The sequence below is a fragment of the Girardinichthys multiradiatus genome, chromosome 22, assembly GCF_021462225.1.
Source record: "Girardinichthys multiradiatus isolate DD_20200921_A chromosome 22, DD_fGirMul_XY1, whole genome shotgun sequence".
Taxonomy (NCBI): domain Eukaryota; kingdom Metazoa; phylum Chordata; class Actinopteri; order Cyprinodontiformes; family Goodeidae; genus Girardinichthys; species Girardinichthys multiradiatus.
The window spans coordinates 27724309-27739702 of record NC_061814.1 but is presented as its reverse complement, the minus strand read 5'-3'; the positions used below and the strand labels follow the sequence as shown (position 1 = coordinate 27739702).

General features: G+C 39.0%; 2 protein-coding genes across 3 annotated transcripts; one reads left to right on the top strand and one right to left on the bottom strand.

The window, feature by feature from the left end:
* The first annotated feature begins 3289 nt into the window (after nucleotides 1-3289).
* gsta.1 (glutathione S-transferase, alpha tandem duplicate 1) lies at nucleotides 3290-7584 on the top strand. Of its 2 annotated transcripts, XM_047352483.1 has the most exons (7): nucleotides 3290-3314; nucleotides 3397-3517; nucleotides 3603-3654; nucleotides 3895-4027; nucleotides 4116-4251; nucleotides 4325-4450; nucleotides 7237-7584. In XM_047352483.1, the coding sequence occupies exons 2-7, from the start codon at nucleotides 3431-3433 to the stop codon at nucleotides 7372-7374; spliced, it is 672 nt and encodes a 223-aa protein (XP_047208439.1). In that variant the 5' UTR covers nucleotides 3290-3314; nucleotides 3397-3430; the 3' UTR covers nucleotides 7375-7584. The 2 variants fall into 2 exon arrangements, with proteins under 2 accessions (XP_047208439.1, XP_047208438.1); XM_047352482.1 differs by lacking the exon at nucleotides 3290-3314 and having other exon boundaries at nucleotides 3321-3517.
* A 189-nt stretch (nucleotides 7585-7773) lies between these two features.
* On the bottom strand, nucleotides 7774-12752 carry tmem14a (transmembrane protein 14A). The gene is made up of 5 exons (XM_047352484.1): nucleotides 12597-12752; nucleotides 10723-10805; nucleotides 10538-10639; nucleotides 8164-8251; nucleotides 7774-8075 (listed from the first exon to the last, which is right to left on the bottom strand). Exons 2-5 carry the CDS (start codon nucleotides 10790-10792, stop codon nucleotides 8033-8035), a joined length of 303 nt encoding a protein of 100 aa, XP_047208440.1. The 5' UTR covers nucleotides 10793-10805; nucleotides 12597-12752; the 3' UTR covers nucleotides 7774-8032.
* Nucleotides 12753-15394: the final 2642 nt, after the last annotated feature.

Genomic DNA, 15394 nt, shown 5'->3' with positions numbered 1-15394 from the left:
GTTATTTTTGCACTTCCTTCCTTTTTTGTACACCTGCTGCAGCTGGATGAGCACAGGCTGCAATGCCTTTGGATTAATTTGTCAGGAATGAATCTAGATACGGAAAATCTCTTTAATGGTGCTTTACAGGCTTCAGCACTGTGAATACATGGAGGGTAACATGTAGTGGCACATGGTAAAAATGTGTGAAAAGCCTAAAAATAAATCGCTTTTGTTGTAGTATAGAAAAATCAATGCTTTAATTTGAATGCATTTATTTAGTGGACAAATAATGACGTTCAGGAAAAAATATTTTCACAAAAAGTCACTGCTGACACACTGATCTTCCTTTAAAATAAATATAGCTGAATAATTTTTTATTCATACCTTACAAAAACACTGCAGGTGGGCCTGATTTGAAACAAAGGATGAATCCAGGACGTTTTGTTAAAAATCTAGTGGACTGTACCAGTAAACCATTAGGTCTTTCAGTAGGTTATTGTTTAAAAACATGGCCAAATCAACACAGAAATGGTTCACTAGACACAAAATCAACTTTCTACCACAACCATCTCAGTCTCTAGAGCTAAATCCTTTAGAAAAGCAGTGGATTGAGCTGAAGAGAAGATTGTAAATGAGTGATAAAAAGGGGCTGTTGAAAGTCGGACAAACAGCATATTTGTTAAGTTCCTGTTTTTTAAAGTCGTTTTCCCCCTCAATGACCATGTCTCACTTATAAAGCATTGCGTAGGATCTATAGCTACTAAGTGTACGTACGCCAAAAAAAATCCAGACTTCTAGAACCATGCGCACCAGCGAGCAAATGCCCCTTTATAAATCACAGCTGCGCTTCAATATTTGCGTACAAGGTTCCGCCTCATGTTTTGTCCTCTACAAGCCCACATTGAACCATAAATGGTCAATGAAACGCACCTCATGAATGTCCATGTGTATTTAAACGAGCGAGCTGATCAGTGGTTAACGAGGGCAACTACAGAGATAAGAGCAAAGAAAAAGCAAAGTCACCGAGGTGGAAATCAATGTGTTGGTGAGTGAGGTGGAAGTCAAAACCATACCATCTTTGGTAGCCTCAGTACTAAAGGAGCAACACAGAAAAGGTGTTGGGTCAGCACGGTATTTAAATGTTTACAGCACTCATTATTGCCCCACATCTTGTCACGATTTTCGTTAAATCTGTGGTACATCTGTTGATCATCGGGGAGAGAAATGTGATGGTGAGAAAACTTTGCTGAAATGTGCGGGCTTTGATTTAAGTTGGCTTATAAACCTTGTGTTTATTTGAAAAGGTATAGTTATGGCTCAACAGCGCAAGCAGAAACACTGTGGTTTAGAATGGGCATGATAACGTCAGCCTATGATTAAAGTGAATTTATGGAGGGAAATTGAATAAGAATCATGATGCAGTGGCTTCAATTCCCTAATTCACAATCTGCGTCGCAAGTTTCCCGTGTCTCCAAAACGAGTGTGCGTATGGTTTTGCGTGGAAAGTGACGTACGCCTGTTTCAGGCCCCGTTTTGAGCGTATGTCACGTTTATAAATTAGACCCTGATCTACTCGGATCAGTCTAGAATTGTCCTAATTTTCAGTCTGAGATTATGCTACTGCAAAACAACAATAAGCAACGGTCCCAACTAATGTCACTACTGTGTATATAGTTAGTTAATACATTATTCAAGAGTGAATTTTGATATAAAGATGAATTCTGCAAACTTTTAGTAATATCTATGTGCAATTTCCCTGCCTTTTGGTATGTGATTTGTAAATTAGCTTCAGTAATAGCGACAGTGGCAATCTTTTTCCCCTTACCATTGTAGGTTAAATTATACATTGTTTATTTTAAAGAACATAATCCCCATTCACTTCCAATAGTAGTGCTGTGCCACTACAGATGTAATATATGTTTGGCCACTACGGATTGTGGCGCTGTTTCACAGCAGAATGAGCCGAAAACACTACAAAGCGATTTACACATTTAAAAGGTCAGTTATGCTGATGGCCAAACATTAAAATACGGGACATGTTTAAAGTTATGATCACGTCTTTGCCGCCAAATATGCTTGAATATGTTTGCATTTGCCCGGCGTTGGTTGGTCATTTAATTATCCAGGTAATGTAACGGATTTTACTAAAAATAAAAGATCATGATCACTTCAAATTTTAGTAGCAACGCTGTCTAACAGCTGTAACTGTTTATGGTCAGGATTACTTTTTTTGGGGGTTTTCTTAGGATCTGTGGATTTTATAAAGTTACAGATTCGGCTTCAGTCTGCACTATAATACATTATCAAATAAACCAAAAATAGTCAACAGAGATCTGATTACAGTATTAATAAATAACCCCTGCGCCTTGAGTGCATTTTGATCTTCAAAGCTAAATGAACTGAATGGAAAATGTATTTAAAAAATGTTTTGTTTTCTTTTACTATGATTGGCTCTGTAATGTATTTCCAACATACCAAACCCCCAGACAAAATGCGGAAGAAAATCATCTTTAAAGTAAACATATTTACACTTAGCTTGGCATAAAAGATTGGGATAGTAGTTGGATGTCAGTTTGACATCGTGGCTGTATGAAAGTGGATTTGTAATTAATAAAAAAAATGTGTTGATCATAGAATTATTATGTTTTGTAAATTAAAAAAGTAATTAAAAAGGTAAGGCAAACTGCCACGTGCAGCGCCGCATTTGGATGTGTCTGAAGCTTGGAGCTTGAACTTCCCTACGTTTCTCCTTTTGGCCTTGAGCTTGTTTGGAGGTTCTAGCAGGGGAGTGCAGCTACTGGTACACCGAAGGATGGTCGTCCGCCGCGGGGGGACGTCGTCCGCTGCCACCGAGCGCAGGGCTTCGGGAGGGACACACATGGAGCAGTGAGGGAGGAAGGGGACACCCGCCTAGCCAGCCAGATCAGCCGAATCAACCCTAGCGATCAATGGGGTGACAGATGTCGCAGCCAGATCGCCCTCACATCCGAAAACAAAGATGTCGCCGATGTCTCTATATAGGAGGATATGGACTTAACAACCACTATGATGGTTTTGTGTTGTAGAACCATAGCTGTAGCAAGTGTACCTGACGTAGCTCAACACGTAGTTAATCTAAACATGAAGATTAGTTTTCTATATCTGAAAATAATTGCTAAAAAAGAGGCAGTTAGATTGTACCCATGGTGCCTTGTGGTAATATGTAAATCTACCGTATTGCTATTGGCCCGCCTGTACCAATCACAGGCTTCTCAGGCTTTACACGCCTTCGTTTTATAAAAGACCCAACCTCACTGTGACCCGACGTGTTTCATTCGCCGTTAGGGTCGCAGGTGAGAACTTAGGTCTGTTTAACTTTTTTCCGTCAAAAAGGGAGTTTTTTTTTGTTGCATTTTCGTGTATTTTCTTTTCTAGTTTCACAGATTTTGAGATCCAAAACACCGCTGCCATGTCTGGAAAGGTTATTCTGCACTATTTCAATGGAAGGGGAAAAATGGAGTCGATCCGCTGGCTTCTGACAGTTTTAGAAGTGGAGGTTTGTGAAAATTGTTCAGTAAATTAAGAGTTTTTTTCATTTTGTCATGCGCATGAAATATCACATTTTATTGGTTTGTTTGCAGTTTGATGAGCATTACCTGACGAGCAGAGATCAATACTTAAAACTCCTGAATGGTGGGTTAAACTTTTCAGACAAAAAAAAATGTCGAGTGGACTCTATTTGACCTCTGCAGAAATAAAAACTTTTTCAATCTTAATTGATCAGCTTTTACCTGCTCATGTTGCAATACATGCTGAAACACTGTGTGAAAGGTGATTAGAGGAGACCTCGCCTTGCCATTGTGTGATAAATGAGGTTGTTCCTTGGCTGGGTGTGGTGTTCTGGTTGACCGGTGTGCTTTGTTTTCTCCACAGACGGCTCGCTCTTGTTTCAGCAGGTTCCACTGGTCGAGATCGATGGCTTGAAACTTGTGCAGACAAAAGCAATCTTGTATTACATCGCAGAGAAGTACAATCTGCATGGAAAAGACCTCAAAGAACGTGTCACGTAGGCTCCATCTCTGTCGTGGGATAATCTCAGTCTATTTCATTTTCATGATTTTTGATGATTCAACATATTTGAACTTCCCCATTAGGATCAACATGTATTCAGAGGGACTGATAGATCTCATGGAAATGTTCATGATGCTTCCCTTCGCTGCAGACCCCAAATCCAAACTTGATAGCATTCAGAGCAAAGCAAACGAGCGCTACCTGCCAGTATTTGAAAAGGTATGCTGTAATAACTCTTTTGTGTAAGTCGTTAATAATTTAGGGTGATTAAAACACACTAAAAATTTTCCAGGCACTCACTGGACCACTGTACCTGGTGGGAGGTAAACTAAGCCTTGCAGATGTTCTGCTGGTTGAATGTACTTTGATGCTGGAGGAGAAATTTCCTGGTATCATGAAGGAATTCCCCAGTCTTAAGGTAAGACTGGACATACAGTGCCTTGCAAAAGTATTCATACCCCCTTTTCACATTTTTCTTATGTTAGAATCACAAACTTTAATGCATTTTAATTGATTTTTATATGATAGACCAGGAAAAGGTAGAGGTGAAGTTAAAGGAAAAACTTTGTACACTCTGAAAAATCTGGAAAGTGTGTCATGCATTGGCCCTGACTCAATAATGTGTGGTAAGAGATTTTTGCTGCAATTATAGCTACAGGTATTTTTGGGTATATCTCCTTCACCCGCTTTGAGCATCCAGAGCAGTGGTCTCCAACTCCCGTCCATGAGAGCTACTAGCCTCCAGCTTTTAGATGCATTTGCTACAACAAACCTGAATCAAATGAATGGCTCATTACTTGCTGAAAAGGTAATCAAATTCAGTCTGCAAGCTGGCTGGGCCATTTGAACATGTTGTAAATATGAATCTGAGAATATTATTTAATATTTTACCAAATAATATTCCGGTCTGTTAAGGATTGTCCTGTGAATACCAGCTCCATTAAGGCGATGGTATTAGGACAGAATAGAAAGGTGTGAGACGAGCTCAGGCATTATTGAACAGCATAAACTCTGCACACATATGGAATGAATTCACACAATTTCTTAAAATACAAGAATTTCTTAACAAAAATAAGTCAACTCAAAGTCAAACATATTTCAATCAACAGACTCTTTACTATGCTAAAACAATCCAACTAAACTATCAAGCAGAATTAAAGAATAATGAAGACTAATGGGCCATGTACAATATAAACAAGTTGATTAAAGATGATTAGAAATCGTGACCAAAAAGAGTGATGCAACATTACCATGCAATGTTTATGTTTGAGAACCATGGATTATCTTGAAGAATCTGGAAGTGAAGTTAGTCTTGGAACCAATTTAGAAAATAATCAGCAACCTTTAGACAACCCTTCACAATGCAAGATCAGATTAAATATTATTTTAATAAAATAATATTTTAAATAATGATCTGCTGAATAAAACCAACCTCCTGGATGACTAATTCTCAACAGTGTCTAATTAACTGCCTTTATTTATTAAAATAATATTTGAAGAAATATTATTGAGTATTTTGGAAAAGAGCCAAATCTTTCTGGAGAAATGGGGCTTAATGGTGTTTACTTAGTTATCAACTCTAGCAAATGATGTTCAGGGACTATTATTCACTAGCTTGAAAACTAACAACCTTTCTGTTGACTAGCCTTAATGCTAGCACACGGGTTCTTACCGGCTGGCCGTTGGGCTAACAAAGAAGCTAGCTAAAGTGCTAAGCTAGAGATAGCTTAGCGCCAGAATCAACACATACCTTTAAAATACCAGGGTTAAAATGCATAAGCGCTGAGCGTTATGAGCAATGTTCTGGTTAAAACCACCCTTTAAATAAAGTTTATCTTAGCTTCAAAACATACAAAGAACATGAACCGGCCTGTGTGCTACAGGTAGCATGCTAGCACCAAGATAGCCGACTTCCACAAAACAAACTTCATAACATGAAAACGTTTAGATCATTTCATCCTAAACCAATCTGTTAATCTGCCCAATACTCAAACTCTGAACCTGTTGAGGGAATGTTTTCCAAGGGCGAAGTTTGAAGAAGATATCCGTCGTGAACAAAGAGTTAGCTTCCCGCTAACTTCCTCAGTTTCTCCCGATCAGAAGGTGACCAACTGTTCGTTACCGTAAACACGTTTGCGGGCCGTAGTCTTTCCTCCAGACTCGGCTTGTCGAAACAGCTTCTCCACCGGCCTCTCTCGAACCCTGTGGGGCCTTGAAGAGAAAATGTAAGCAACTCTTACGCCTTAATTTCTCCGTTCATGAATGAAAATACCGGATACACAGACAGTATTTCATTCTACTTAACCTTTGCATATGATCGGTCCTTGGATCCAGTTGAATTTATGTATTTTTGCCAGCAAAAGACATTCAGCGCGCTTTCCTCTCCTATCCAGTTCCTATGGAGCGCCGCGTGGAAGAGAAAGACTTGTGGAAAGGCGGGGCTTTTATTTGGGTATTGGCGCCACAGGAAGTCCGCAGTTACCCCCTTTCCTGGCTGTGCTGGAAGAAGGTTAATGCACTTTATTTTGAAAGGTTCCAGGAAAGTATGTACCGGAGTTTTAGTGTTGAAAACCCATGGCTCTGTGGTCCCAACAAACACGTTCTAAAAACGTCCCACAGCATAATGCTGCCACCACCCTGTTTTATTGCTGGTGTCCAAGGTTAGTATTCCTCCACACATAGGATTTTGCATGTCAGCCAAAAAGTTCAATTTTGGATCAGCGCACCTTCTTTCAGGTATGCCAAACGTCAAACATCTTATGGCTCTGAATAGTTATGCTGTCTAAGGACTTCCCCACCTGAGTTCTGGATCTTTGCACTTCTTCCAATGTTACCACAAGCCTCTTATCTTCTTCTCTGAATAATGCTCTCCCTACCCTGCCTCTCGGTTTAGGTAGACAGCCAGGCCTTGTGACAAACTTCATTTACAGATGCAACTTTTAGATTTGTATTTGTTTTTGGAAGCCATAGTTGTCCCTACACATCATAGTGATGCACCACTTTGTGTTGTTTTATCACATAAAATACATTAAAGTTTCTGGTTGCAATGTAACAAAATGTGAAAAAGTTCAAGCGGTATGAATACTTGTGCAAGGTACTGTAATGCCTCATCGAAAAGTTTTTTGTCCTGTATTAAACACCAGTTATTTGCATTCCCTTGTCACACTGTGTTGAATTTAACAGCATTTTTTTCCCCCCATCCAGGCTTTCCAGGGCAGGATGATCCATATTCCTGCCATCAGCAGGTTTTTGCAGCCAGGCAGCAAGAGGAAGCCGCAGCCGGATGAAGGTTACGTCAAGACTGTCGTGGAAGTGCTCAACATCACTGGACCCCTTCCATAATAATCTCTTCCAACAAAATCTGGTTCATTAATCAAGAATGCATCTAAAACCTTATAATTCCTTCAGACATGAGAGCTTCTGTGGTTCAGTTATGTTGAGATCAGCACTGCATTAAAAACTAATCTTTTTAACACGGGTTGATTTGTGGAACCTTTTCTAACAATACTGTGCCGGTATAAACTAAATAAATTAAGAATTTGTGAGATAACATCTCTGAGGCTGCTGTGTTTTTGTTTTTGGTCAGAGGCCTCCCTATTTACCAAATATTTATTCTAAAAAAATATGCACTGTATAAATCAAATCTCTTGATTCTGTTTTTATCTTTCTACAAAAAGTTTAGACATATTTCTTTATTCAAAGTTTCCTAATGACAGACATGTAAGAATTAAAGGTTGCAGATTTAATTGTTAAAATTCTCTAATCAGAATTTTTATTTTATTAACTGATCTTATAAAATGCAAAAAACAACAATTAATAAGTAAATTACTGTTCATTACGATCAAATTATTTACAGTCCTACACAGCCTCACATACAGACTGAAGGAATTCCTTTTAAAAACCCACAGAAATACAGACTTGGGATTACAGCTTCCTATTTTATAAAGACTTGCTTGTAGAGAGTCAGAGGCTTCTCAGTCTGGTCAAGCAGCTCGGTCTGTTACACCATGGTCAGGAGCAACAGACGAAACACCATCAGCAAACTGGAAAAAAGAACAAATCAGCACACTTGTCTCAACAATTCTTTGTTGCAAAATCAGCTTTTCTGCACGTTTAGCAATTTTGACTGACCTTAGCCCAGACATAATTCCTGCAGGCATTAATTTCCCAGATTTCTTGTATCTCATTCCCATGATGACTGCCAGCAACCCAGAGGAGCCTGAAACACAGACCAAAAAGGCATCTGTTTAATGGACGGAAACCTCTGACAGGGCAGGCAAAACAAATATTGAACACATTTTTCTCCTTAAATATATTCCTAATGAGGGTGTTTACATGAAATTCTCACCAGGGCCGGTAATCACAAAGATTCTCAGTCCTCTTAGAGAGCTCCTATCTTAGCCTAAACATTCCTGCTAAGGACTCCTAGCGATATAGTTCGCTGCGGAGAGCGACTCTGAGGGAAGAGACGACAGAGATTCCTCTGTTAGTGAGAAGGTGTGGTTGACCCTGTTGCTAGGTTTGATGCTGTCTTCTAAGAGCCGTGATTGGTTGTTGCGAAAGACAAAAAAAATAAAACAAATGCGCTTCTAGTAATCAGTGGAGAGAAATTAACCAATGATAGAATTACGATTGGATTCAGAAATGTGTAAATTATGACTTAGCAAAATTAAGTGTCACACAGCGTCAAAATGTTTGAACGTAGGTTATGCTCATCATTGTTTTGATTTGCTTATTATTATGTTTGCTTGTCATGCTGGTCGTTTTCCTACTTCATCTACTTGATATTAATGTGGACACTCACCGGACAGCATTTTACTGTGATCGCCTCCTTGAATAAAGAGGACTGATTTAGTAAAACGACCAAACAAAACTGAAAAAAAAAAAGGTGGAGAAAACCAAAATGGATGGAGCAGCAGAGCCTGCTGGTGGTAACTTGGACCCAGGATCACAAAGAGGGAACACAAAGGCAGACTTGGGAGCGCATTGCCAAGCAGATCAATGCATCGTTCCCTCTGCTTTCAGCACCTGCATAGAATGTGCGCAGCGCTGATACCTGTTGGTACCTGTTGGTACCTGCTGCAGTCAGAAGCTAGAGAGGAGATAGCAGCACACCAGAGAACTTGGTTATGGTTAGTTTATGGAGAAATTATGGTCTTTTCACCTCTTGTTTATGGGCTCATTGGTTCTTAGTGGAATATTTAAAAATATTGTGGCTCTGAAAAGTGCACACACCCCAGTTTAGCATCAGGTTTTTGTGATAATTTTAAAACATTTTCTACCATTAGAGTGACAATGTTCCTGTACAATTTGGCTACAAAACAAAATGTGGGGAGAAATGTGAAACATGAAAAAGCTGCAGTACGAGGCTCCATAAGCATGCAAAGAAATACTTTGTTGAAGTATCTTGTGATTTAATTTCAGCATTCAGTCTTCTTTGGTATGAGTGTTTCAGCATCCCAGAGCGTGATGTGGTAACATCTGCCTGTTTTACTTTGCAAAGGTTCTCCAAATCTTTCAGATTAGTGCTGACATCTCTGTTCAGGTGACCCCGCATTTTTCCCAGTCAGATTCAGCTCTGGACTCTGTGAGGCCATTCCAGAATTTACATTTTCATGAAGTCGTTCTTTTGATGATTTTGATGTATGCTTGAACTCATGACACGGTAAAGGGTAAAATGCTTTGAAATATTTTTTCAGACCCCCCACCTTGCTGATACCTTTGTACAATGAGATCTCTTGACCGTTTGTAACCTCTCTGTAAACTACGACTATAAAACAAATTTGAATATGGATATGTCAAAAATATCCACAAGGACACCTTAACTTTATTTAAAGTTAATCAGATTTAATATATTTCAAGTGAGAACATACGTATGAATACTGAATCACAAGATACTGTGCACACACTTATGCCCTACATGCATTTATTGCAGCTTTTCTCCATAGGAAATTCCACTAACAGATTTGTTTAATTTTCAGTTCTATTTAATAGGATAATCTGTCACATAAGAAGTTTGGAAAAGTTTTGTAATTATTTATTATGGTCTCATTTTTATGTCATAAAACTAGCATTTTAACAGGGATTGTGAAATTCTTATAGGCACGTAATGTCTAAACAATGTCATTAAAATGTTTTTCAAAAACAAGGTTGTAAATTAGGATTAAACTATTTTATACTGTATTAACTGACACTGATAGGAGGCACGATTGCCTTCTAAATACTGACAGATTCCCCTAGTTTCTTGGCTTTCTAAGAATTTTTGCACCTTCTTTTCAACATATTTTCAATAACTTTACCTGTGTCATTCCCCTTTATTACACAACATAATTTACAGATTTATTTGTGTTTATTTCTTTTTATGCGCGGATTACTTTGTTTTTTCCTGAGATCTCGGGTCCAATTAATGTCAACAACCCCATTAGAAATGTATGTACTGAGAAAAGCGTTGGTGTTCAATACTCATTTCCCACATCGTATGTAGCCTGAAGAAAGATTTACAAACCCAACGACACCAGGACATTTTTTGGATCATTGGAGACGTTATAGGCTCCGTAAGCAGAAAATCCACCAAAAACTAAGCCAGCAATCAGGGACATCACACTGCCTGCAATCATTCAAAGACGGTAAGGGTTAACATTCTGTGACTTTATGTTAAAAATGAAGACAGATTAAATGAGTACTTCAAACCTTTTCTCTTATATCCCATGAATCCTCCAAAAAGGATGGCTGCAGCATAGCCGTAACCAATCCAGTCCATTGTCAGTGTAGAGCTGCGAACAAAACATTAATTAATTAATGTACACATTACATTAACACTAGAACTCCCAGGGCCGTCAATTTGACGGTTTTGAAAGTTTGACATGCCATAACTCTTGTTTATTAAAACTCTTATCTTCCTGGAATCCTGACTTTTTCTAAACCTGTGTATTGTGTGTCCCTATGTCTCTATTTAAAAAAAAATAACAAAGTAAATAAAAGATCTAAGTATTTCTACCTCTAACTACCACAGACGCTATTTTGGCGGCTCTATTATTTACATTGATATTTTTTTTCCCGCGGCTGAGTATACGCGCGAGCGTTGCCTAGCAACCGCCACTCTAAAACGCAGTCTAAGAGGGAGATTGTTAGCATCTTACAAATGGCTTCCAGAAGGATATTTTCTGCTCAAGAGGCATTGGAAATGCTTCAAAAATTACATGATTGTGATTCTGGGGTCGAGAGGGATTCTGACGGCTCTTGGTCAGCATTTAGTTCCAGTGACAGCGGGTCAGAGAGTGAACCTCCCCCGGCTACAAAACACGAGTCGTCCCGTTACCAGGAGGTGGTGGTGCATTATTTCAAGGTAGTAAAAGACTAGCCTATGTAACGATTTTATCATTTTAGGCTATAGTTTATAGATTAGTAATCTAATAATATATAAACTACAGCAACAGTGCCACAATCAGCGCAGGTTCAGAGACAGGGTGACGAGCCTGGTCCCCAGTGCCCAGCTACAAACCCAGCAATCCAGCTCACTGGCAGGAGAGAAACTACAACTCAAGGTACTGATAATGGAAAAATAAATAATAAGTTAGGTCATAGATATAGTAGCCCAGTAACAACAATCTATTCTGCGCTTTACAGCGTTTTCATCGCAAGACGAGCGCACACCTGGGAAGGAAGAGGAGATAGGAAAGGATGGCGCTGTGTGGACAGTAGTAGGAGAGGAAGAAAGTAGATGGAGGCGCCAGAGCCAGAACACGTTGACAGAGCGCCAGATCCAAGATGCCCAGACCACGTTCCTCTGCTTGGAGGACGCCGAAATGCTCATCCATGTTCAGGGCTGCAGGGTGGCTGAGGCCCACAGAGTTTTAGGAGATGATTCCTCCTCGGACATGAGTGTGGATGAGCTAAAGGCATTTTTAGCACTAGTTTATGTCCGTGAAGTGAAAGGGGGGCGTAACATGGAGCTGTCCAGCTTTTGGTCAGATTAGTAAAGCTTTTTTTTTTTTTAAATGTACCCACTATTCTGGATTATTTTTCAGCACTATTTATAAATAATAATAAGATTTAATAGGTTTTGATCCAATACTATTATTAATTCTTGTCAAAACCATAATTTTATAGCGTGCAAGAAAACCTTTATCATTCTGACCGCTTGTAATGCGATGACGTCATCACCGCCTCGTATCCAGAATGCTCGCCGTCAAATAGACGGGCTTGGGAGTTGTAGTGTTAAAAAGGCGTATAAAAATCCACCAAAACGATAAAATAATCCACCCCACACATACAGACACATAATAAGATGGACCTAACTTTGAACACCGGATATATATATATATAAATAAATTTATAATATATATATTAATTTACTGAGGAATACTTCGCAACTTTAATCTCTGTAGTACACAGAGTTAACCGCTAGATGCCGCGGTTCACCTTTCAGCGATTCAAGCAAGCTACTGCAGAACAAAACGAGACTAAAACGATGAAATATGCATTAAAGATTGGGTTTTCAGAATACATGTTTTTATCTAAGGCTTGATAAAGAGTTCCGAGTTCGTTGTGAAACTCTTCCTCACCTGTAGTCCAAATCAAAGATCACCGTGGACAGATTATAATCAGTGGTCCAGCACTTCCTGCCGTCGCTGCTCAACAGTCAGACTGCGCATGGCAGATTTGGTTTGTGTGGTGTTCACTGACCTCCAGCAAAATTTGAAACCTGACCTGATCAAAGTTTGTTTGCTACTCGAGCTATCTTTATGTATATATCTCGATCGTTACTTTATATAACGTCAATTTACAACAACTGTGATCTCCAGATAGCTGCTAGTGTTGCAAAGCAAATTCAACACAAAAAGTGACTCAAGTAGGGAGAAAATTATTGATACATAAATGTGGCACTTCACCTCCTACTGGTTTCAGTTAGCACTAACTGGTATAATCCTCAATATCTTGAAAGTAAAAGGAGATCCTCACATAAATCTGAGTCATTTACCAAAACAATGCAATAATCAGAGCGAATTTAACATGCAACCCACCTCAGCAAACAAAGCAGCCTTCAGTATCACAAATGACTTCACATCTTAATTACACACACAGCCAGATCTGGTAGACATTAGGGCTTGTGGCTATTTTTGTGGCTGGTGTCCAATAGGGAGGTGGCCATAAAACACAAAATATAAAGTAGTTGGTCCACCCTTACAAGACACACTCCCAGGTCTGATCTACACGCCTTGCAAGGAGAGTTGACAAACAAACAAAAAACTATTTATTGAAAGTAAGTATAAAAACAACTCCTCTTTCTAGGGGTGGAGAACCAGCAGGTACCACTAAGAAAAAGAGGTACCTGCTTTTTCTTAGAAAAAGTCAGTCATTTCCAATTATAAAGAAATATATATTCACATAGATTCAAATGTAATTAGACATGATTCAGTTCAGTCCTAATTATAACACAAAACAGTCCAATTCAGTTTATAATACAAACTGGATAAAAAGTTATGTCTAAAGAGGCCCAGCTGATTGGATCAAGTTATTGACTGAGTCAGTACCTCCTCCTGAGCAAGAAGGCAGCAGTGGAGAAGAACCACTCCTTTTTAACAGGTAGCAGAACCAGGCTCAGTATGAGTGAGCGTCTGCCAAAACTGATAGAAAAGAGCAGATGCAAACAAAGAAGCCCTTTCTATTGGGGAAAAAAAAGAGTCTAACCAGAGCAGATTTAGTCCCATCATGCATTTACAGTTTAAACAGAGAAAACAATTGTGGGAATGATTTGCAGCAGGTTAGGAAGTATTGGTGTTTCTACCGCTCTCTATAAAATATTAAATCAGGCAGATCCAGCTCCCCTAAATTCTGTTGCCAGAGTTTTGACCAACACCATGAACATGAACCACATCTCAGATACCATTAAATCACTGCACTGACTCGCCATCTCTAAAACAGGTGGATTTCTAAGATCTTGTTGATGGTCAATAAGGCACTAAATGGCCATGGGCCCATTTCAGAGTGGTTGGTCAGGTATGAACCACGTAGGCCCCCTCAGATCCTCAGAAACCTGTTCACTCAGTGTTCCCAGGACCAGAACTAAACAAGCAAAGACAGCATTTAGTTTCTATGCACCTCTCCTTTTGAATAAACTCCCTGAAAACCTGAGATGTGCAGACAGTACTGACTCTTTTAAAGCAAGTCTCGTAACATTACAGCTTTCCTATAAAGGTCAAACATTACGTTATGAAATCATTTTAATGCATCTTGGCTTTTTGTTTTCAAATTGTAGTTTAAATGTAAACATTTTGTCTTTTAAAGAGAAGTTTAAATTTGAATATAATTTTAATGTATTTTTGTTTTCAATTTAAGTTTCCCTGTTACTTTATGTTCCTTTAAAGCATCAGCTATTAATTTAAGAGACATACTTCAGCTTCTTCATGCCATAATGCTGTGGTGTAACGATCATGTCTTGTTCATCTGAGGTTGTGTGGGTCTAATTTTAAGACCTGGTCTGGAATAGATAGTTGTTTATTGCGCCTTAATACATATTTGCTCACATTGCCTTGCAAAAGGTCCCCAAGCCTAGACTGTGAGGACATCTGTTATCTGCAGCCTTCTCCAGGTAGCCCCACAGATGTTCAGTAGTATATATTTGTATACTGGAATTGGAGCCAGGTCCTTTTACATGTAGAACACAACAACTTATCAGAAGTTGTTGGATTTGCATCTTTGCTGTATCAGTTTTAGTGTTTGTTCACTTTTGAACCCATAACTTTCAATTTTTTTGTTTTCAGTGTAGTAATAGAGGACATGCATTATATTAAAAGGTAGAAAGAGTTTTAAGATGATTGGTCATGATCTCGTTTTTTTCATCACAATAACCTGAAATGTTGGCAGATGTGTGATCCACATGTTTAATTATCCAAAACAAATCTAAAAATACACAGAAAACTTGATTCCCCAGAAAAAAAAAACTCTTTATTTCCCTCTGACCACAAAGCCCCACATCTCAAAACACATTAAAGGTTTCACCGTTTAATAATAATCTTCAAAAAATGTAAATCAAAGCATTTTTAAGAGCAAAAAAGCCACTATGAGCTGTAGACAACGTGACCACACGCCGCTGTAAGAGACGGCTCCAGCAGAGCGCCCTGCTGCAGTCACCTGGTGGAGAAGAGCCACTGTGGCCCCCACAAAGAGAAGGCACACGTTTCCAAAAACTGATGGCATTTAAATACCATCTACAGGGTTTCCTGACGAGGTTTTCAAGTCCGCTCTTGTCAGGATAAAAATGAGTATAAAACGGCTGACGAGGATTTTAATTTTTTTGTTTGTTTAAAGGAAGGATTATTCAAGTGAGGTATCAGAGAGACGTGTAAAAACGATGCGATTA

Excerpts from the sequence above, each read along its gene's own strand:
- gsta.1 (XM_047352483.1), top strand. The coding sequence starts at position 3,431 with ATGTCTGGAAAGGTTATTCTGCACTATTTCAATGGAAGGGGAAAAATG. Across the intron at positions 3,518-3,602 it reads TGACAGTTTTAGAAGTGGAG|TTTGATGAGCATTACCTGAC; the intron begins GTTTGTGAAAAT and ends GTTTGTTTGCAG. Across the intron at positions 4,252-4,324 it reads ACCTGCCAGTATTTGAAAAG|GCACTCACTGGACCACTGTA; the intron begins GTATGCTGTAAT and ends AAAATTTTCCAG.
- tmem14a (XM_047352484.1), bottom strand. The coding sequence starts at position 10,792 with ATGGACTGGATTGGTTACGGCTATGCTGCAGCCATCCTTTTTGGAGGA. Across the intron at positions 10,640-10,722 it reads CATGGGATATAAGAGAAAAG|GCAGTGTGATGTCCCTGATT; the intron begins GTTTGAAGTACT and ends GAATGATTGCAG. Across the intron at positions 8,076-8,163 it reads GGAATTATGTCTGGGCTAAG|TTTGCTGATGGTGTTTCGTC; the intron begins GTCAGTCAAAAT and ends TCTTTTTTCCAG.